Below are 22,781 nucleotides of genomic sequence, written 5' to 3'. Positions count from 1 at the left end.
AAAACAAACAAAAAAAAAAACAACAACAAAAAAAACCACCCCTTGTTCAATCTAACAGGATCTCACAAGTACTTTTTTATCTTCAAATCTTTGGCCATTAACAAATGGAAATCAGAGGAAAGAACACACATGTGCTTAAATGTGAATTGGTACATAAATAAATGCAATTGCAGATTTTTAGTTATCTGCTCACCTGCTGGCTCTCAAAGGTCCAGGTGCTGTCGGGTAAAGACGCATCCAACACACTGATCACCTCCTTAAAGTCTGTGGTGCTGCTGGGTTTGATCAAAGTGAAATCGCTGTACTCCGACATTGGAGACATGCAGGACCTGAAGGACTGACTCTGAGACAACATGTCTCCTCCCAGGACCTCCACGTACTTTATGGGTCCGTCAGTGTTGAGCTGAATCTGCAGGTTTCTGTTGGGGTTCTTGTAATCATCACAGTCACTCCGTCTCGTGCAGCAGCTCCCGCTGCTCCTGCTGCTCCTGATGCATTTCACCGCTAAGATGAGAAAAGTCACCAGAGACAACACGGACACCGAGGCCAGAGACAGAATCAAATAAAGGGTGATTCTGCCAGTTTTCTTGCTGGGCTCGGCCGCTTTCTGTCTCAGGTCTAAGATGGGTTCGTGGAGCCCGTCCTCCATCAGGATGGACACCGTGACGGTGGCGGACTGGACCGGTTCTCCGTCGTCCCTGATCTCAATGAGCAGCCTCTGAGAGGAGTCGTCCTGCTCGGACACAGCGCGTTTAGTCCTCACCTCTCCTGTGTACAGATTGACGGTGAACAGAGAGGCGTCTGTGGCCTCCGCCAGTTTGTAAGAGATCCAAGCGTTATGGCCCGAGTCTGCGTCCACAGCCGTCACCTTTGTGACCAGGTGACCCGCTTTAGCGGAGCGGGGCATCCTCTGATGAGAGAGGGAGCCCAGGACAGCGGAGGAGGGGTAAATAACAGCGGGGGCGTTGTCATTCTGGTCCAGGATAAAAACATGGACAGTGGCGTTGCTGCTGAGAGACGGAGAGCCCTGATCCTTTGCCTGGACCTGAATCTCAAACACCTTCATTTTCTCATAATCAAACGAGTGCATGCTGTAGATGCTGCCGTTATCCGAGTTAATGTAAACATAAGAAGATACAGAAACGTCCTGCACTTTAGAGTCCAGTATGGAGTAAGAGATTTTCGCATTTTCACCTGAATCCAGGTCAGAAGCTGATACTGAATACAGTATAGAGCCTGGTACTCCGTTTTCTTTTACATATACATTATAAGACGACAGAGTAAATTGAGGAGAGTTATCGTTCACATCAATGATTGTGACCAATATATTTTTCTTACTTGACAAGACAGGTGAACCTGAATCTGTAGCTGTAATCTCAATATTATACTCGGAGCAGCTCTCTCTGTCCAAAATTGCATTTGTAACAAGAGCATAATTGTTGGAAAATGAGGGTTTCAAAGTGAAGGGCGATCCATTTGGCAGTTTTAATGTTACTTTTGCGTTGTCCCCGGAATCAAGGTCACGTGCCCTGATCAGAGCTACCACAGTACCTCTTGACGCGTCCTCACGAACTGGATTTGGCTTTGAAGTGAGAACTATTTCAGGGACATTGTCATTAATGTCTATGACCACTACTTGTACACGGCAATGACCCTCCATCTTTGGAACACCTTTATCCCTTGCAGTGATCTCTAGTTCGTGCACCGCACTGTGTTCATAATCTAATGATTCTTTCAAGAAAATTTCCCCAGTATCTGGGTGCAAACTAAAAACGGACAATATATATCGAGGGGTGTGCTCAGCAAAAACGTATTCAATCTCTCCATTAACACCCTCGTCTGCGTCCGTGGCTTCAACCTTGACCAGAACAGAACCAACAACACTATTTTCGTGCACAGATATATTAAACAGCGGTCTCGTGAAAACGGGGACATTGTCGTTGTTGTCGAGTACTGTAACTGTGACTTTTGTGGTTCCAGTTTTGACAGGGGTTCCTCCGTCTATCGCAGTCAGTAATAACTGATGAACACCTTGTTTCTCTCTGTCGAGGGATTTGTCTAATATTAACTCAGGCACTTTTCGGTTACCGGGCAGCTCTTTAACCCTTAAACTAAAACACTCATCTTTACTCAGAGTGTAAGATTTTATGGAGTTACTGCCAACATCCTGATCCTGTGCAGTGTCTAAAGGAAAACGTATACCCGTGGCGGTAGATTCTGCTATCTTTAGAAAGCGTTCTTCTGTTGAAAAAATCGGAAAATTGTCATTAATGTCCTTTATTTCAATTTCTATTCGATGCAGCTGTAGTGGATTCTCTGCTACAATCTGCAGAGGTAACACGCACATTACGTTATCTCCACATAATGCCTCTCGGTCTATTCTGTTGTTCACCACCAGCTCGCCCTTTCCCGCATCTACAGTAAAATACTGCTGGTCAGCCTCAGCATCAACGCGCAGTTTACGATCAAGTACATCTGATAATCCAAAACCTAAATCTTTTGGAAGGTTTCCTACCACAGATCCCTGTTTCAGCTCCTCTGGTATGCTGTAACGAATCTGTCCGTCTATTGTACTCCATAAGAGAAAGGAATAATGCCACCATAGCGCAAGCCACCTCCAGTCCCGGTATCCATTTCTCTTTGTCATCCCCGGTTCACTAAAATGCATCATTTCCATTTCACAGCCACAGAAATCAAAACGATAAAATCCATATTCCAAAAGCGTGACACATCCCTGAAAAAGGTCGACTGATCATCGCCAAGGATCAAATAAAAATATTTCCTCATACTCGTACACCATTTAGGGCACCCACTCTCGTTGCGCTGTGAGCATTGTGGTGCTGAAGCTGCGTGGGGGAGGGAGTAGATCTCTTTGTACAGTTCTAGACGCTACTGGTGCCTCATAGTTTTTCCTGACATCCAATGAGAATGGAGTAGAGCAGCACAGTTAAAGACACAATGACTGCAAGACACGGACATCATGACATATACGGTACAAATCCATTCACTTTATCAGACGTACAAGACATAAATATACCACTAGATAAATAATTCACTAAATTCATATAAATGACTAATTAAGAAAAGCATTTATTCAGAAGAAAAAGTACGATTAATTGAAAAAATATGTATAATTTTGAACGAGACTCGCTTGCTTTAACATTTTTCGATCTGATACATTACCTTTATATGATTTCACAAGAAACAATGACTTCAAAAAGTGAAACAAGCTAGTTTACCTCAGTGTGCTTGTTAAAGTTTCATGTAGACCTCTTAAAAAATGCCACTCAAACGCACTGACCAGTTTTTTTTTTTTTCAGGCGCTCGGTTTGGCTCACAGCTCAGTGACGCTGTCCACCGCTGTGGTGCTGAAACGATCAGCGCCAAACACTAATTTAATATATTGCTGTGGTCAAATGACAACAGCAACTTTGACAACGTCACAATGCCGACAAACAACAACACACATTTGACATTTTACTGAAGATATAAACAATATTTTAAAGACATATGGAGCCCACAAAATATGCTGCGATATTCTGCTAAATGAGTTTTACTTCTTTTACCGCCAGAGAAATATGGACAGCCTATATGTGCATGTTAGCCAAGAAATGCATGAGTCTCTGTGTTTACAGGATTATGCAGTTCCAATTCTGGAAACTTACATATACCACCTTTAAAACCCTGCAACATGCGCAAGTATTCACTCGGAAATGTCACGTGCTCACCTGCTGGCTCTCAAAGGTCCAGGTGCTGTCGGGTAAAGACGCATCCAGCACACTGATCACCTCCTTAAAGTCTGTGGTGCTGCTGGGTTTGATCAAAGTGAAATCACTGTACTCCGACATTGGAGACATGCAGGACCTGAAGGACTGACTCTGAGACAACATGTCTCCTCCCAGGACCTCCACGTACTTTATGGGTCCGTCAGTGTTGAGCTGAATCTGCAGGTTTCTGTTGGGGTTCTTGTAATCATCACAGTCACTCCGTCTCGTGCAGCAGCTCCCGCTGCTCCTGCTGCTCCTGATGCATTTCACCGCTAAGATGAGAAAAGTCACCAGAGACAGCACGGACACCGAGGCCAGAGACAGAATCAAGTAAAGGGTGATTCTGCCAGTTTTCTTGCTGGGCTCGGCCGCTTTCTGTCTCAGGTCTAAGATGGGTTCGTGGAGCCCGTCCTCCATCAGGATGGACACCGTGACGGTGGCGGACTGGACCGGTTCTCCGTCGTCCCTGATCTCAATGAGCAGCCTCTGAGAGGAGTCGTCCTGCTCGGACACAGCGCGTTTAGTCCTCACCTCTCCTGTGTACAGATTGACGGTGAACAGAGAGGCGTCCGTGGCCTCCGTCAGTTTGTAATGAGATCCAAGGCGTTATGGCCCGAGTCTGCGTCCACAGCCGTCACCTTTGTGACCAGGTGACCCGCTTTAGCGGAGCGGGGCATCCTCTGATGAGAGAGGGAGCCCAGGACAGCGGAGGAGGGGTAAATAACAGCGGGGGCGTTGTCATTCTGGTCCAGGATAAAAACATGGACAGTGGCGTTGCTGCTGAGAGACGGAGAGCCCTGATCCTTTGCCTGGACCCGAATCTCAAACACCTTCATTTTCTCATAATCAAACGAGTGCATGCTGTAGATGCTGCCGTTATCCGAGTTAATGTAAACATAAGAAGATACAGAAACGTCCTGGACTTTAGAGTCCAGTATGGAGTAAGAGATTTTTGCGTTTTCACCTGAATCCAGATCAGAAGCTGATACTGAGTACAGTATAGAGCCTGGCACTTGGTTTTCTTTCAAATACACATTATAAGTTCTCTGAGTGAATAATGGAGCATTATCATTCACATCAATGACTTTGACTGGTATGAGTTTTCGACTGGAGAGTGGAGGTGAGCCTGAGTCAGTGGCTGTTATTTCAATACTATACTCAAAGATATTCTCTCGGTCTAAAGCACCACTGGTAACCAGAGCATAATTATTTGAATATGAAGGTTTCAACGTGAAAGGAGAGCCTTTGGGCAATCTCAGTGTCACTTTGCTATTATTACCGGAATCAGCATCACGTGCATTGAGTAAAGCTACCACAGTCCCTGTTGGTGCGTCTTCGCGCACAGGCTGTGGCTCAGATGTAAGAACGATTTCTGGGGTATTATCATTGACATCGATCACATCTATTTGTAAACGACAACTGCTCTCCATTACAGGAAGTCCTTTATCTTTTGCAGTAATTTCGACTTTATAAGACGAGGCTTTTTCATAATCTAGTCCTCCTTTCAAGCGTATTTCTCCAGTTAACGGATTGATTTCAAACACAGATAACACGGAGTCTGGTGTCCGTGAACCAAAAGAAAATTCAATTTCCCCGTTTGGTCCTTCATCTGCATCAGTCGCTTCAATTTTTATCACAAATGTTTCTATTGAAGCATTTTCCTCTAAGGAAATTTTGTATGCGTTTTTATCAAAAATCGGAAAATTGTCATTCGCATCAAGTACTGTTACAGTTATTTGTGAGGTACCAGACAGGACTGGACTTCCGCCGTCTAAAGCTGTCAGTAACAGCTGATGGACTGCCTTTTTCTCTCGATCAAGTGGCTTCTCTAGCACTAACTCTGGGACCGTTTTACCATCATCAATCTCCTTCATTTTTAAATTAAAACATTCATTTTTTCTTAACGTGTAATATTTTACAGAATTACCTCCAACATCTGAATCCTCTGCACCCTCCAAAAGAAAACGAGTTCCAACTGCAGCCAGCTCCGCAATTTTCAAAGATAATTCTTTCGAGGGGAATATGGGAGAGTTGTCATTGATATCTTTTATTTCTACCTCAATTCTGTGTAATTGTAAAGGGTTTTCAAGAACTATCTGAAGAGGCAATATACAGGTGACACTGTGTCCGCATAAAGCTTCTCTGTCTATTCTGTCATTCACCACCAGCTCGCCCTTTCCCGCATCCACAGTGAAATACTGCTCACCCGTTTCAGAGGCAACACGCAGTTTACGATCGAAAATATCTGTTAGTCCCAAACCCAGATCTTTGGCAAGATTTCCTACCACCGATCCCTGTTTCAGTTCCTCTGGGATGCTGTAACGAGTCTGTCCGTTGATTGTACTCCACAAGAGAACGAAATAATGCCACCAGAGGACAAGACATCTCCAGTCTTTGTATCCCATTTTCTTTGTCATTCCCGTTTCGTTAGAAAATGTAGTTTCCCATCAATAGTATCGAAGTAAATATCCACTTCCAGTGAGCTCTGTCTCCACCCGCTGAATCATGTGAAACAGTTTGGGCCATGTCTGAAGCTTAAAATTGTAATTTTGTTCTCAGCTCCGTGATGTGAGCTCATCCCACCGTCCGTCACCCTGTTTCATTGTGAACGTTTTCGGTGCTGAGACAGCAAGGGGGAGGGGGTAGATCTCTTTGTACAGTTCTGCGTGCTATTGGAGAAGAGCGTCTCTCACAGCGTCCAATAGGAGAAAACCGGAGCAATGCCTTTAAAGAAACAGCTGTGCGATTTGAGAATCTGCCGAGCGTGATTGAGGCGTGCTTGTCATAAGTGCACAGGTCTCTCAAGTGAGGTGATTTCCACAATAACCAAAACATACGGTCTCGGAAAGAACAAGCACACTGAATAAGTTAAACGAAAGCAACAGTCCTTATGTTGCACCAAGTAACTTCTGTTCAACTTAAAAAAAAAGCTTAGTTTCATATAGAAAAAGGAAAAAATAACAGCAGATACTAGAATGAAAATTAAATAAAAAAACACTCACATTCATACCATGATATTTGTTTCTGTTAAAAAAAATGCTGTCAGTTGTTGTGTTCTGAAAGAAGTTGTTGTTTGAGCAATTTTCAAAATATTAGACAGCTGACATCACAAAAATCATTAATTCGATTCATATCGAGAAGAGTAGACAAAACGAAATTCAACAAGGCAAGCAATCTATTATTTAAATGCGATAGTGGGGGTTCAAATGGCATTGACTAGATTACAAATGCAACAAATGAATAAAAAAACATAACGACGTCAAAAGACAGATGTTGTCTCACCTGCTGGCTCTCAAAAGTCCAGGTGCTGTCGGGTAAAGACGCATCCAGCACACTGATCACCTCCTTAAAGTCTGTGGTGCTGCTGGGTTTGATCAAAGTGAAATCGCTGTACTCGGACATTGGAGACATGCAGGACCTGAAGGACTGACTCTGAGACAACATGTCTCCTCCCAGGACCTCCACGTACTTTATGGGTCCGTCAGTGTTGAGCTGAATCTGCAGGTTTCTGTTGGGGTTCTTGTAATCATCACAGTCACTCCGTCTCATGCAGCAGCTCCCGCTGCTCCTGCTGCTCCTGATGCATTTCACCGCTAAGATGAGAAAAGTCACCAGAGACAGCACGGACACCGAGGCCAGAGACAGGATCAGATAAAGGGTGATTCTGCCAGTTTTCTTGCTGGGCTCGGCCGCTTTCTGTCTCAGGTCTAAGATGGGTTCATGGAGCCCGTCCTCCATCAGGATGGACACCGTGACGGTGGCGGACTGGACCGGTTCTCCGTCGTCCCTGATCTCAATGAGCAGCCTCTGAGAGGAGTCGTCCTGCTCGGACACAGCGCGTTTAGTCCTCACCTCTCCTGTGTACAGATTGACGGTGAACAGAGAGGCGTCCGTGGCCTCCGACAGTTTGTAGGAGATCCAAGCGTTATGGCCCGAGTCTGCGTCCACAGCCGTCACCTTTGTAACCAGGTGACCCGCTTTAGCGGAGCGGGGCATCCTCTGATGAGAGAGGGAGCCCAGGACAGCGGAGGAGGGGTAAATAACAGCGGGGGCGTTGTCGTTCTGGTCCAGGATAAAAACATGGACAGTGGCGTTGCTGCTGAGAGACGGAGAGCCCTGATCCTTTGCCTGGACCTGAATCTGAAAAACCTTCATTTTCTCATAATCAAACGAGTGCATGCTGTAGATGCTGCCGTTATCCGAGTTAATGTAAACATAAGAAGATGCAGAAACGTCCTGCACTTTAGAGTCCAGTATTGAGTAAGAGATTTGAGCATTTTCACCTGAATCCAGGTCCGAAGCTGATACTGAGTACAGTATAGAGCCTGGTACTTGGTTTTCTTTCAAATACACATTATAAGTTCGCTGAGTGAATAATGGAGCATTGTCATTCACATCAGTGATGGCAACGGGTATGATTTTATTAGATGAAAGCGGAGGGGAGCCTGAATCAATGGCGGTAATCTCAATATTATACTCTGAAAAGGATTCTCTGTCTAATGCCCCACTAGTGACAAGTGCATAATTATTAGAAAATGACGGCTTCAGAGTGAAAGGAGAACCGTTCGTCAACTGTATCGTTACTTTACCGTTGTCACCGGAATCAAGATCACGGACACTGAGCAAAGCCACCACCGTCCCACTGCGAGAGTCTTCAGGCACTGAAGTTGATTTTGAAGTGAGCACAATTTCAGGAATGTTGTCATTTACATCTAATACATCAACCTGAACAGTACAGCGACCCTCCGTCTTTGGAAGACCTTTGTCTTTTGCAGTAACGTCGATACGATATGAACTTTGAGTTTCATAATCTAACTGTCGTTTTAAATATATTTCTCCTGTCAATGCATTTATATAAAATAGGGACAGTACAGATGGCGGTGTGTGCACACCAAGTGAGTACTCAATCTCCCCATTCAGACCCTCGTCTATGTCAGTTGCTTTTGTTGCAATAACAAACGAACCATTGGCAGCATTTTCTTTAACAGCAACTTTATATGAATCATTTTCAAACAATGGCACGTTGTCATTAAAATCAAGCACTGTTATTGTTATTTTTGAAGTCCCGGTTTTAACAGGGTTTCCTCCGTCCAGTGCAGTAAGAATCAAATTGTGAATGGCTTTTTTTTCTCGATCCAGTGATTTATTTAATACTAATTCCGGTGTTTTTCTGCCATTTTCAATTTCTCTTATTTTCAATGTAAAACAATCATCCTTGCTTAACGCGTAACTTTTTAACCCGTTACTCCCGACATCTGCGTCCTCTGCCATTTCTAGCGGAAAACGAACTCCTACAACGGTAGATTCGGAAACTTCTATTACGTGATCGCTTTTGAGAAAACTCGGAGCGTTGTCATTTACGTCCTTTATCTCCACTTCTATCCGGTGTAACTGCAGCGGGTTTTCTACAACAACCTGCAGGGGTAAGACACAGCTTGTGCTTTGTCCACATAAAGCCTCTCTGTCTATTCTGTCATTCACCACCAGCTCGCCCTTTCCCGCATCCACTCTGAAATATTGCTCACCAGCTTCAGAGGCGACTCGCAGTTTACGCTCAAAAATATCCGAAAGTCCTATACCCAGATCTTTGGCAAGATTTCCAACCAGAGATCCTTGTTCCAGCTCCTCTGGGATGCTGTAACGAGTCTGTCCGAGTATTGTATTCCATAGGAGAAAGAAATGATTCCACCAAAGTGCCAGCCGTCTCCAGTCCCGGTATTCCATTCTCTTTGTCATCCCTGGTCGGTTACAATGACACTTATTTCCCCATCAATATGTCAATTAAAATATAGAAATCAGCATGGAAATCCAGAAACGGTGGACTTGCCGCACACCGAGGATATCTGTAATTATACATCGTGAGATATAAATCCAATGTATATTATTTAATCCGAATGTGGAAAAGCATCCTGCTCTCTGCTCGGGATCGAAGCATATACTGACTACAGTGTGGAGAATGGATGGGGGAGGGAGTAGATCTCTTTGTACCACGCACACTCCTATTGGTCGACAATTCCCTCCCTGCGTCCAATAACGAAGACTGAATGTTCAAGAAGCAGCTCTTCGGGACGATGTTGCATGAAACGGGCGACACAACACGAGGGATATGGAAAAGCATTAAGAAACAAGGGGAAAAAAACAGAACAAAATGAATTTCGGGTTGAGAGTGAAACTATAATTTTTTTACGGGGCTAATTTCAGTCAGAAAGAAACTATGTTATGAGTTTCAGAAATAGACCACGTATGACCTCGAACACACCATATTGTATGTTAAATCGAAAAAAAAAGGCTTAATTCAGTATCTCTCTCTCTCTCTCTCTCTCTCTCTCTCTCTCTCTCTCTCTCTCTCTCACACACACACACACACACACACACACACACACACACACACACACACACACACACACACGTTTTTTTTTTTTTTTACACAACGACGTATTGTGTCCCTGCACGAAATTGAGAACATTGCAATGCATGAACACTGCTAATTAATTTTTCCAATAGAATAAACATGAAAGTTGTTGAGGAGAATTTCACTCTGCTCACCTGCTGGCTCTCAAAGGTCCAGGTGCTGTCGGGTAAAGACGCATCCAGCACACTGATCACCTCCTTAAAGTCTGTGGTGCTGCTGGGTTTGATCAAAGTGAAATCACTGTACTCCGACATTGGAGACATGCAGGACCTGAAGGACTGACTCTGAGACAACATGTCTCCTCCCAGGACCTCCACGTACTTTATGGGTCCGTCAGTGTTGAGCTGAATCTGCAGATTTCTGTTGGGGTTCTTGTAATCATCACAGTCACTCCGTCTCGTGCAGCAGCTCCCGCTGCTCCTGCTGCTCCTGATGCATTTCACCGCTAAGATGAGAAAAGTCACCAGAGACAGCACGGACACCGAGGCCAGAGACAGAATCAAATAAAGGGTGATTCTGCCAGTTTTCTTGCTGGGCTCGGCCGCTTTCTGTCTCAGGTCTAAGATGGGTTCGTGGAGCCCGTCCTCCATCAGGATGGACACCGTGACGGTGGCGGACTGGACCGGTTCTCCGTCGTCCCTGATCTCAATGAGCAGCCTCTGAGAGGAGTCGTCCTGCTCGGACACAGCGCGTTTAGTCCTCACCTCTCCTGTGTACAGATTGACGGTGAACAGAGAGGCGTCCGTGGCCTCCGCCAGTTTGTAAGAGATCCAGGCGTTATGGCCCGAGTCTGCGTCCACAGCCGTCACCTTTGTGACCAGGTGACCCGCTTTAGCGGAGCGGGGCATCCTCTGATGAGAGAGGGAGCCCAGGACAGCGGAGGAGGGGTAAATAACAGCGGGGGCGTTGTCGTTCTGGTCCAGGATAAAAACATGGACAGTGGCGTTGCTGCTGAGAGACGGAGAGCCCTGATCCTTTGCCTGGACCTGAATCTGAAAAAACCTTCATTTTCTCATAATCAAACGAGTGCATGCTGTAGATGCTGCCGTTATCCGAGTTAATGTAAACATAAGAAGATACTGAAACGTCCTGCACTTTAGAGTCCAGTATGGAGTAAGAGATTTTAGCGTTTTCACCTGAATCCAGGTCCGTAGCGGCTACTGAGTACAGTATAGAGCCTGGTACTTGGTTTTCTTTCAAATACACATTATAAGTTCGCTGAGTGAATAATGGAGCATTGTCATTCACATCAGTGATGGTGACAGGTATGTTTTTTTTAGAAAAAAGCGGAGGGGAGCCTGAATCGATGGCGGTTATCTCAATATTATACTCTGGAAAGGATTCTCTGTCTAATGCCCCACTGGTGACAAGTGCATAATTGTTAGAAAATGACGGCTTCAGAGTGAAAGGAGAACCGTTCGTCAACTGTATCGTTACTTTACCGTTGTCACCGGAATCAAGATCACGGACACTGAGCAAAGCCACCACCGTCCCACTGCGAGAGTCTTCAGGCACTGAAGTTGATTTAGAAGTGAGCACAATTTCAGGAATGTTGTCATTTACATCTAATACATCAACCTGAACAGTACAGCGACCCTCCATCTTTAGAAAACCTTTGTCTTTTGCAGTAACGTCGATACGATATGAACTTTGAGTTTCATAATCTAACTGTCGTTTTAAATATATTTCTCCTGTCAATGCACTTATATAAAATAGGGACAGTACAGATGGCGGTGTGTGCACACCAAGTGAGTACTCAATCTCCCCATTCAGACCCTCGTCTATGTCAGTTGCTTTTGTTGCAATAACAAACGAACCATTGGCAGCATTTTCTTTAACAGCAACTTTATATGAATCATTTTCAAATAATGGCACATTATCATTAAAATCAAGCACCGTTATTGTTATTTTTGAAGTCCCGGATTTAACAGGGTTTCCTCCGTCCATTGCAGTAAGAATCAAATTGTGAATGGCTTTTTTCTCTCGATCCAGTGATTTATTTAATACTAATTCCGGTGTTTTTCTGCCATTTTCTACGTCTCTTATTTTCAATGTAAAGCAATCGTTTTTGCTCAACGCATACGTTTTTAACCCGTTACTCCCGACATCTGCGTCCTCTGCCATTTCCAGCGGAAAACGAACTCCTACAACTGTGGATTCCGCAATTTCTATTAGATGATCGCTTTTGAGAAAAGTCGGAGCGTTGTCATTTACGTCCTTTATCTCCACTTCTATCCGGTGTAACTGCAGCGGGTTTTCTACAACAACCTGCAGGGGTAAGACACAACTTGTGCTTTGTCCACATAAAGCCTCTCTGTCTATTCTGTCATTCACCACCAGCTCGCCCTTTCCCGCATCCACTCTGAAATATTGCTCACCAGCTTCAGAGGCGACTCGCAGTTTACGCTCAAAAATATCCGAAAGTCCTAAACCCAGATCTTTGGCAAGATTTCCAACCAGAGATCCTTGTTCCAGCTCCTCTGGGATGCTGTAACGAATCTGTCCGTGTATTGTATTCCATAGGAGAAAGAAATGATTCCACCAAAGAGCCAGCCGTCTCCAGTCTCGGTATTCCATTCTCTTTGTCATCCCCGGTCGGTTACAATGACACTTATTTCCCCAACAATATGCCCCCTAAAATACAAAAAATAACATGGAAATACAGAAGCGGTGGACTTGCCGCACACCGAGGATATCTGTAATTATACATAGTGAGATATAAATCCAATGTATATTATTTAATCCGAATGTGGAAAAGCATCCTGCTCTCTGCTCGGGATCGAAGCATATACTGACTACAGTGTGGAGAATGGATGGGGGAGGGAGTAGATCTCTTTGTACCACGCACACTCCTATTGGTGGACAATCCCTCCCTGCGTCCAATAACAAACACTGAATGTTCAAGAAGCAGCTCTTAGGGTTTATATTGTATGAAAAGGTACAACACGAGGGATATGGAAAAGCATTAAGAAACAAGGGAAAAATACAGAACAAAATGAATTTCGGGTTGAGAGTGAAAATATCATTTTTCACGAGGCAGAAAGAAACTTATCACTTTCAGAAATAGCCCACATATGACCTCGAACACATCATATCAATGAGCATTAAGAAACCCGGAAAACACACACACACACACACACACACACACACACACACACACACACACACACACACACACACACACACACACACATTCGGGTTGAGGGCAAAAATGTCCTCATGGGGCTAATTTCAGTAAGAATGCAAATTTATTTTCAGTTTCAGAAAAAAAATCCAAAGAAGAGCTCGAACACATCATATTGTATGTAAAATCCAAAAAAAATCTCAATCCGGTTACACACACACACACACACACACACACACACACACACACACACACACACACACACACACACACACACACACACACACACACACACACGCTCAGTCTCGTATTTCTATCCTCGTGGGGACCTTCCATTGACTCCCATTCATGTCTAGCCCCTAACCCTGACCCTTACCCTAACCCTAACCCACACCACAACAAAGCCTAACCCTAAAGAAATGTTTTTGCACTTTTACTTTTTTCAGTAACAACAACATGGTCAAGAAAACACTGTTTCTCCTACTTAGGACCAGAAAAAGGTCCCCACAAGGCACGTCGTTCCACGTTTTGCTATCCTTGTGGGGACATTTGGCCCCAACAAGGATAGAAATACAAGAACACACACACACACACGTTTTTTTTTTCTTTTTTTTTTACACAACGACGTATTGTGTCCTTGCATGAAATTGAGAACGTTGCAATGCATGAACAATGCCAATTAATTTTTCCAAGAGTACAAACATGAAAGTTCTTGAGAATTTCACTCTGCTCACCTGCTGGCTCTCAAAGGTCCAGGTGCTGTCGGGTAAAGACGCATCCAGCACACTGATCACCTCCTTAAAGTCTGTGGTGCTGCTGGGTTTGATCAAAGTGAAATCACTGTACTCCGACATTGGAGACATGCAGGACCTGAAGGACTGACTCTGAGACAACATGTCTCCTCCCAGGACCTCCACGTACTTTATGGGTCCGTCAGTGTTGAGCTGAATCTGCAGGTTTCTGTTGGGGTTCTTGTAATCATCACAGTCACTCCGTCTCGTGCAGCAGCTCCCGCTGCTCCTGTTGCTCCTGATGCATTTCACCGCTAAGATGAGAAAAGTCACCAGAGACAGCACGGACACCGAGGCCAGAGACAGAATCAGATAAAGGGTGATTCTGCCAGTTTTCTTGCTGGGCTCGGCCGCTTTCTGTCTCAGGTCTAAGATGGGTTCATGGAGCCCGTCCTCCATCAGGATGGACACCGTGACGGTGGCGGACTGGACCGGTTCTCCGTCGTCCCTGATCTCAATGAGCAGCCTCTGAGAGGAGTCGTCCTGCTCGGACACAGCGCGTTTAGTCCTCACCTCTCCTGTGTACAGATTGACGGTGAACAGAGAGGCATCCGTGGCCTCCGCCAGTTTGTAGGAGATCCAAGCGTTATGGCCCGAGTCTGCGTCCACAGCCGTCACCTTTGTAACCAGGTGACCCGCTTTAGCGGAGCGGGGCATCCTCTGATGAGAGAGGGAGCCCAGGACAGCGGAGGAGGGGTAAATAACAGCGGGGGCGTTGTCGTTCTGGTCCAGGATAAAAACATGGACAGTGGTGTTGCTGCTGAGAGACGGAGAGCCCTGATCCTTTGCCTGGACCTGAATCTGAAAAAACTTCATTTTCTCATAATCAAACGAGTGCATGCTGTAGATGCTGCCGTTATCCGAGTTAATGTAAACATAAGAAGATACAGAAACGTCCTGCACTTTAGAGTCCAGTATGGAGAAAGAGATTTTAGCGTTTTCACCTGAATCCAGGTCCAAAGCTGATACTGAATACAGTATAGAGCCTGGCACTTGGTTTTCTTTCAAATACACATTATAAGTTTGCTGAGTGAATAATGGAGCATTGTCATTCACATCAGTTATGGTGACAGGGACAACCTTCTTAGTAGAGAGTGGCGGAGAGCCTGAATCAGAAGCTGTTATCTCAATTTTATATTCAGAGACATTTTCCCGATCTAAAGCACCACTTGTAACCAGTGCGTAGTTGTGGGAAAACGATGGTTTAAGGGCAAAATGAGATTTCAAGGCAAGTTTTAGTGTTATCTTTCCATTATCCCCGGAGTCTAGATCTCTTGCGCTAAGCAAAGCTACAACTGTGCCATCAGGCGAGTCTTCACGCACTGGCTTCGGATGAGAGGTCAATATTATTTCGGGGGCATTATCATTGACATCTAAAACTTCAACCTGCACCGTGCAATGTCCCTCCATCCTCGGACTGCCTTTATCTTTCGCACTAATGTCTAATTCATAATTTGCCGTCTCCTCGAAATCCAACTTCCCTTTAAGAAATATTGTCCCCGATATTTTGTCCATCGTAAAAACTGAAAGAATCGCATCTGACGTGTGTGCACCAAATGAGTATTCAATCTCTCCGTTTTGACCATCATCCATGTCTGTCGCAGTTGTTTGCACAATCAGTGTACCCTCTGCGGCGTTTTCACTCACAGATATTTTATACAGTGGTTTCTCAAAAACAGGGACATTATCGTTGATGTCAAGGACTGTGACTGTTACCTGAGCAGTCCCTGATCTCACTGGATTACCTCCATCTAAAGCTGTTAAAAGAAGCTTGTGCACGCCTTTTCTCTCTCGGTCTAATTGTTTTGTTAAAATCAACTCAGGGACTTTTCTTCCGCCTGCGACTTCCTTAACTCGAACACTAAAACATTCATCTTTACTGAGAGTGTATGATTTTAATGAATTGCTGCCAACATCCGGATCAATTGCGCTTTCGAGGGGGAAGCGAACCCCTGTAACTGTGGATTCTGCTATTTCCAAAGTAATATCATTGGATGGAAATCTGGGCGCGTTGTCGTTAATATCTTGAATATCGACTTCAACGCGAAAAAGTTGTAATGGGTCTTCAATTACAATTTGCAGAGGCAGCACACAGTTGGCGCTTTGTCCACACAATGCCTCTCTGTCTATTCTGTCATTCACCACCAGCTCGCCCTTTCCCGCATCCACGCTGAAGTACTGCTTACCAGCCTCAGAGGCAACACGCAGCTTACGCTCAAAAATCTCCGACAACCCCAAACCTAAATCTTTGGCAAGGTTTCCTACCACAGATCCCTCTTTTAGTTCCTCTGTGATGCTGTACCGAGTCTGTCCGTCTATTGTACTCCACAGGAGAAAGAAATGATGCCACCATAGCGCCAGCCACCTCCAGTCTCGATATCCTTTTCTCTTTGTCATCCTTGGGCTGCTATAACATGTTAAATCCAATCAACATCGTGCCAGGAAAAAAACAAAGTGTATTCCATGATCGCTGGTATACTCCTAATTGAATATTTTTCGCAAATTGCAGCATGTGGAATCAAAGCGGAATGCGGAAGCGTCATATTGTAAAACAAGAGCTCATTGCTGCCTTTCTCTAGTTCTTTGCATCGAAGGAGTCTAAGCATCGAGGCTGAATGGGGGCAGGGACTGGATTGCTTTGTACAGTCCCGAATCCCATTGGTGCACAGCGTTCAAATCTGTGATCCAATAAGAAGCAGGCTGATCTACAGTCTTAAAGTCACAGCTTACCTCGCATGTCTGCACTGTCACGGAGAGATAAAATGATAATCATCTAACCAGGGACACAAAGGAGCAAAAGATACACAATGCACTGAAAAATATCGTATTAAACATGAAGAAATCAAAAAAAAAAAAAATCAAACAACAACGAATATATCGCATCATGTTTCTGAATTATCTTGGACACTGCAAGTCGCTGTCCACCTCCATGGTGCTGAATTTCTCACAACTGGCTACGGAAAGCTTTGAATGGAGCACGATAGATAGATAGATAGATAGATAGATAGATAGATAGATAGATAGATAGATAGATAGATAGATAGATAGATAGAAATACTCCTACAATTAAATTAGCTATATAAAAAAAATATTTGTACAACATTTACCAACACATGGAACTAAACGTAGCTTCATAAAATCTTACGTGCTCACCTGCTGGCTCTCAAAGGTCCAGGTGCTGTCGGGTAAAGACGCATCCAGCACACTGATCACCTCCTTAAAGTCTGTGGTGCTGCTGGGTTTGATCAAAGTGAAATCACTGTACTCCGACATTGGAGACATGCAGGACCTGAAGGACTGACTCTGAGACAACATGTCTCCTCCCAGGACCTCCACGTACTTTATGGGTCCGTCAGTGTTGAGCTGAATCTGCAGGTTTCTGTTGGGGTTCTTGTAATCATCACAGTCACTCCGTCTCGTGCAGCAGCTCCCGCTGCTCCTGCTGCTCCTGATGCATTTCACCGCTAAGATGAGAAAAGTCACCAGAGACAGCACGGACACCGAGGCCAGAGACAGAATCAAATAAAGGGTGATTCTGCCAGTTTTCTTGCTGGGCTCGGCCGCTTTCTGTCTCAGGTCTAAGATGGGTTCGTGGAGCCCGTCCTCCATCAGGATGGACACCGTGACGGTGGCGGACTGGACCGGTTCTCCGTCGTCCCTGATCTCAATGAGCAGCCTCTGAGAGGAGTCGTCCTGCTCGGACACAGCGCGTTTAGTCCTCACCTCTCCTGTGTACAGATTGACGGTGAACAGAGAGGCGTCCGTGGCCTCCGCCAGTTTGTAAGAGATCCAAGCGTTATGGCCCGAGTCTGCGTCCACAGCCGTCACCTTTGTGACCAGGTGACCCGCTTTAGCGGAGCGGGGCATCCTCTGATGAGAGAGGGAGCCCAGGACAGCGGAGGAGGGGTAAATAACAGCGGGGGCGTTGTCGTTCTGGTCCAGGATAAAAACATGGACAGTGGCGTTGCTGCTGAGAGACGGAGAGCCCTGATCCTTTGCCTGGACCTGAATCTGAAAAACCTTCATTTTCTCATAATCAAACGAGTGCATGCTGTAGATGCTGCCGTTATCCGAGTTAATGTAAACATAAGAAGATACAGAAACGTCCTGCACTTTAGAGTCCAGTATGGAGTAAGAGATTTTTGCGTTTTCACCTGAATCCAGATCAGTTGCTGACACAGAGCACAAAATATTTCCAGGAGCATAATTTTCCTTTATATAAACTACATATGCGTCCTGGGAAAAAAGTGGCGGGTTGTCGTTTACATCCAATAATTCAACCATTATGACTTTTTCACTTGTTAATGGGGGTTTTCCACCATCTGTGGCAGTTATCCTGACACTGTATCTGTCATTTTTTTCACGATCAAGCCGTTCATTTGTCACCAGTGAATAATGATTCGACACCGACGGATTTAACTTAAAAGGGGACATATGGGATATTTTTAAATTAACTTTGCCGTTGTCACCAGAATCCATATCTTTTGCAGATAATATTGCTATAACTGTTCCTATTGCTGAATCTTCAGAAACAGGTGTTGTTAGTGATGACACAGTTATTTCAGGGACATTGTCGTTCACATCAATTACTTTAATTTCCACACCACAATGTCCATCCATCTGTGGATTTCCTTTGTCTTTTGCAGTTACATCAAACCTATGTAAAAAGTTAGTTTCGTGGTCTAAATTGCCTTTAACCTTTATCATTCCAGTTGACGCATCAATGTCAAACATTGATAGTATCAAATCTGTAGTTTGCTCTGCAAAGAAATATTCAATTTCCCCATTAGGTCCTTCGTCGGCATCTGTGGCTTTAAGACGCACTATTTCAGTTCCAGATGTTGCCTTTTCGCTGACATTTGCCTCATATAGCTGCCTTTCAAACTGAGGTGCATTATCATTATTGTCAAGTACTATAACAGTAATTTCTGTTGTACCTGAGCGCACTGGATCTCCACCATCTACAGCAGTGAGGATTAAGTTATGTTCTGGCAGTTTTTCTCTATCAAGAGGTTTATCGAGGACCAGTTCAGGGATCTTTCTACCATCCTTATGATTTTTCACTGTCAGTTTGAAATGTTCGTTTTTACTGATAATATAAGAGCGCACTGAATTAATGCCCACGTCAGGATCCTGTGCGCTTTCTAGAGGAAATCGCGTGCCTGGATTAACCAGCTCCGCAATTTTTAGCACCTTTCCTTTCGTAAGAAAATGTGGAGAATTATCGTTTGTGTCTTGTATTTCAATTTCAACCCTGTGCAGTTGGAGGGGGTTATCTATAATCAGCTCTAATGGCAACAGACACGACGGTCTTTGCCCACACAGTTCTTCCCTATCAATTCTGTCCGTCACCAACAATTCTCCTTTCCCCAAGTCCACATTAAAATACTGCTTTCCCGCTTCCGAGGTAATACGCAATTTACGCCGGTACAATTCAGAAACAACCAAACCCAAATCTTTGGCTAGATTTCCTACCACCGATCCCTGCTTCAGTTCCTCTGGGATGCTGTAGCGAGTCTGTCCGTCTATTGTACTCCACAAAAGGAAGAAATGATGCCACCACATTAACACCTGCCATGTCGGTAATTTCTTCCACATTATTCCACGTTCAATAAATCCCATATCTTTCCACTGGAATCCCAATGTCGCAGTAGTATCAGGGTTGCATAATCCAAAGGAGAAGCGTCCTCAAAGAAAGCGATGTCAGTCATACTTTGTGTCTGCATATGCATTCCTCCCCTCCCGTGCAGAACAGTGTCTCGGTTAGGAGTCTGATGCTACTCGGTGGAAGAGAGTGGATCTCTTTGTACAGCCCTGGATCTCATTGGCTGAGAGAGGAAAGCTACTTCCACCAATCCTATTATTAGTGAGCATCTACACATCATTCACGTGGAAGGGTGATGAAGACAAAGAACTCAATGTGTATAACATGCACATTTTAACGGTGAAAATCATTAAAGAGACTTCACTATTTTACGTATCATTTTTTTTTAAATTTCTTTTAAGAAAATAAATATTACAACAGTAGTTTTGAAGTTGTAATATTGGATGTATAAACGATTATGAATTCAAGTGCGCTTGAAATAGCTCCTTAACTGATAAGAGCATGATTAAACGTGCTTATAATATTCTCTCCACTCCCCTGCCTCTATGCACCTGCATGCATGCACATGTCATTGCTGCAGAATAGGCTCTTCGTTGCCTTCCTGTGGCAGGAGAGAGCCAGTGCAGCCTACCAACGTCATTACGTCTTCACGGCTTGACGCACGCCTCAGAGAGATAATCCTGTCTGCAGCCGCGCACAAAAAATACCCGTATGGAGGTCTGTAGAGCAAGTGCGATGGGAGGGGGAGCTGCAGATGGAGCAGGAGGGCGTTTACTTCTATTTGCATCTCTCTCTCTCTCTCGCTCTCTCTCTCTCTCTCTCTCTCGCTCTCTCTCTCTCTCTCTCTCTCTCTCTCTCTCTCTCTCTCTCTCTCTCCCTCCCTCCCACTCCCTCTCTCATATACACAGTCAGGCATAGCATGTCTTCAGTCTTTCTCACACCTAGGTATATATAGCAGATAGGCAGACAGAGCGGCGTTATTTTTCTTAGAAAATTGTAGTCTTGCCCGTATTCTTAAAACTTTAACATTTTAAGACGCATAAAACGTAAAAAATAAATGAATAAGCAACAACAACCATAATAATAATAATAATAATAATAATAATAATAATAATAATAATAATAATAATAATAATTGCGTATTATACAGCCTCGCTTTGAACATATGCAAAACACCATGTTAAATATCACAATGAATATATATACATATATATATATATATATATATATATATATATATACACACACACACACACACACACACACACACACACACACACACACACACACACACACACACCACCAAATTCTTAAACAGAGAATTTTCTTATGTATAAAATAATAAGCAAATGCCCCATTTTAGTATATTTGCGGGTTTATTTGCAGAAGTAATTTCTTAAATAAAAGTGGGCGACAGAGGGAGATCGAGAGACTGTGTGAGAAGCAGTCATTGGGAGGGGGGTGAGTGCTATTTTCAGCACCACAAGGGTGGACAGCGCCACACAGGCGGCCAACTGCTGCTGCTGCACGCTGCAGCCAGTTTCTACCAGGGAGGGCGGACCTCAGCAGTCAGCACTACTTATACTGCTGCACGAAACACACGATCCAAATACACTAACAGTGGAAACAGCATTAAAAAGGAGTAGATGCAAATACTTTGAAATAATTTATTTTTCTTTTCTTTGGGTCAGTGGGGGTGGGGGAATGGTGGTTGGGTGGTTATATTTGTAAATTTATTGTGACTGAAAAATACAATGTTCACACATGCCAGCCTTGGATGTAAATTGAGTAGACTTACTGTATCTATTATATTCTCTACACTATTTCATGTTCTTTTTCTTCTTGTTTCAGACATTAGAAACAAACAACAAATAAACTAAAGATCTGAAAATCATACCCAAAGTGAAACAGACAGCTAGACAACTCGCTAAACAAAAAAAAAAAAAAAGAAAGAAAAAAAAGAAAGAAAAGGACTTCAGGGTAGCATATCCAAGTTCCTGATTAATGAAGCCCAGGGTTGATGTTCATATTCCCCCTCACACAAAACGAAAAAAATAAACAAAAAACTCCAATATCCTCTGGATTCAGTTAAACTGGTTAAAGTCACAGTACAACAAAGAACAGTGTCCACCGAAAATCAAATTAAATAACAGAGGCCATATACATATGTTGGTAAAGGACCACTCCACTTGCCAGACTACCTGTTTAATGTGGAAAAGTTTTCAACAGGGAATTAAATATGCAAACTTACAGGAAACCTTATCCATATGGATTTTTAACTTTATCTTAATTATATTTTCAAACGTAATTAACCACACAAACAACTTATTATCCTGTACATATACATCTGTAAATATTTTAACCTGATAAAAGTCAATTTTTTATTCAAACACAAATAACTTTTTAAATATGAAACCAGTCTTCACCTGAATTAATCCAAAATGTATTTAGGCTTCTACAGCATAGTCTCACAACCGTCACTCAAAAAGTTATCAACACAATACATCTCATTCAGTCTTTTCCCTAAAACATTCACAACCATGGGAGTAACATTAACATCAGTACAAGCTTGCTCAGCTTGCATCCAGAGCATTTTAAAGTTCAGCGACTTGCTCAGGCCCAGGCACAGAGATGGAACTGGGAATCAAACAGCCAATCTTCCAGTTGGAGGAAAATCAATTCCACCACCTGAACCATCACCTCTCCTCAATATGTTATTTTATAGATAAAAATAATTTCATCTAAAAAAGTCTCCCCCGTTGACCTATACAGAGGAAGTGATCTGTACTAAGATGAACTGTTTTTTGTGTGTTCTATTCCCATGGATGTCAGACAGAGTAACCACTTGTAATAGTGGAATAAAAAGTGAAATGTTGGGATTTCAGCACTGCAAACATATTGCAACCACATGTTTGCAGTCTTTGTTCAGGAATAAAATGTCCACGGGATAAATATGTATATATATACAGTATATATGTATATTTTTAAAAGAGCAAGAATAAGTAAGTTGATGTAAAATGAGCCCACACATAATAAAACAAAGAGACTGTTGACAAATACGACCCAACACACTGTGTTCTCA

The 22,781-nt window shown here is 43.7% G+C and overlaps 4 protein-coding genes and 2 pseudogenes across 27 annotated transcripts in view; all 6 read right to left on the bottom strand.

Moving 5' to 3' along the window:
• Positions 1–22,781, bottom strand: part of LOC115397429 (protocadherin gamma-C5-like) — a 292,251-nt gene that overhangs the window by 26,164 nt on the left and 243,306 nt on the right. For 2 of the 24 annotated variants that reach the window (XM_030103777.1, XM_030103835.1), the window contains exon 1: positions 7,050–9,820. The exons of the other annotated variants lie outside the window; for them this stretch is intronic. In XM_030103777.1, coding sequence (XP_029959637.1) covers positions 7,050–9,503 — 2,454 coding nt within the window. In that variant the 5' untranslated portion in view covers positions 9,504–9,820. Of the gene's footprint in view, positions 1–7,049; positions 9,821–22,781 lie in introns of those variants that run through there. 24 annotated transcript variants of the gene reach the window in all.
• On the bottom strand, positions 182–2,893 carry LOC115404200 (protocadherin gamma-C5-like). The gene has a single exon (XM_030113437.1). It carries the CDS (start codon positions 2,675–2,677, stop codon positions 182–184), a length of 2,496 nt encoding a protein of 831 aa, XP_029969297.1. The 5' UTR covers positions 2,678–2,893.
• On the bottom strand, positions 3,716–6,501 carry LOC115397623 (protocadherin gamma-C5-like; annotated as a pseudogene).
• Positions 10,191–12,815, bottom strand: LOC115404191 (protocadherin gamma-C5-like; annotated as a pseudogene).
• Positions 13,918–16,608, bottom strand: LOC115404182 (protocadherin gamma-C5-like). Its single transcript, XM_030113418.1, has one exon. The coding sequence runs from the start codon at positions 16,489–16,491 to the stop codon at positions 13,918–13,920; it is 2,574 nt and encodes an 857-aa protein (XP_029969278.1). The 5' UTR covers positions 16,492–16,608.
• Positions 17,208–19,999, bottom strand: LOC115397615 (protocadherin gamma-C5-like). The gene has a single exon (XM_030104023.1). The coding sequence runs from the start codon at positions 19,714–19,716 to the stop codon at positions 17,236–17,238; it is 2,481 nt and encodes an 826-aa protein (XP_029959883.1). The 5' UTR covers positions 19,717–19,999; the 3' UTR covers positions 17,208–17,235.

The sequence above is a fragment of the Salarias fasciatus genome, chromosome 2, assembly GCF_902148845.1.
Source record: "Salarias fasciatus chromosome 2, fSalaFa1.1, whole genome shotgun sequence".
Classification (NCBI taxonomy): Eukaryota; Metazoa; Chordata; class Actinopteri; order Blenniiformes; family Blenniidae; genus Salarias; species Salarias fasciatus.
Note: the sequence above shows the minus strand (reverse complement) of the source record. Positions and strands in the feature narration are given on the sequence as shown.

What these genes read in the sequence shown, in the direction of transcription:
- LOC115404200 (XM_030113437.1), bottom strand. Translation starts at nt 2,677, where the DNA reads ATGGAAATGATGCATTTTAGTGAACCGGGGATGACAAAGAGAAATGGA.
- LOC115404182 (XM_030113418.1), bottom strand. Translation starts at nt 16,491, where the DNA reads ATGACAAAGAGAAAAGGATATCGAGACTGGAGGTGGCTGGCGCTATGG.
- LOC115397615 (XM_030104023.1), bottom strand. Translation starts at nt 19,716, where the DNA reads ATGGGATTTATTGAACGTGGAATAATGTGGAAGAAATTACCGACATGG.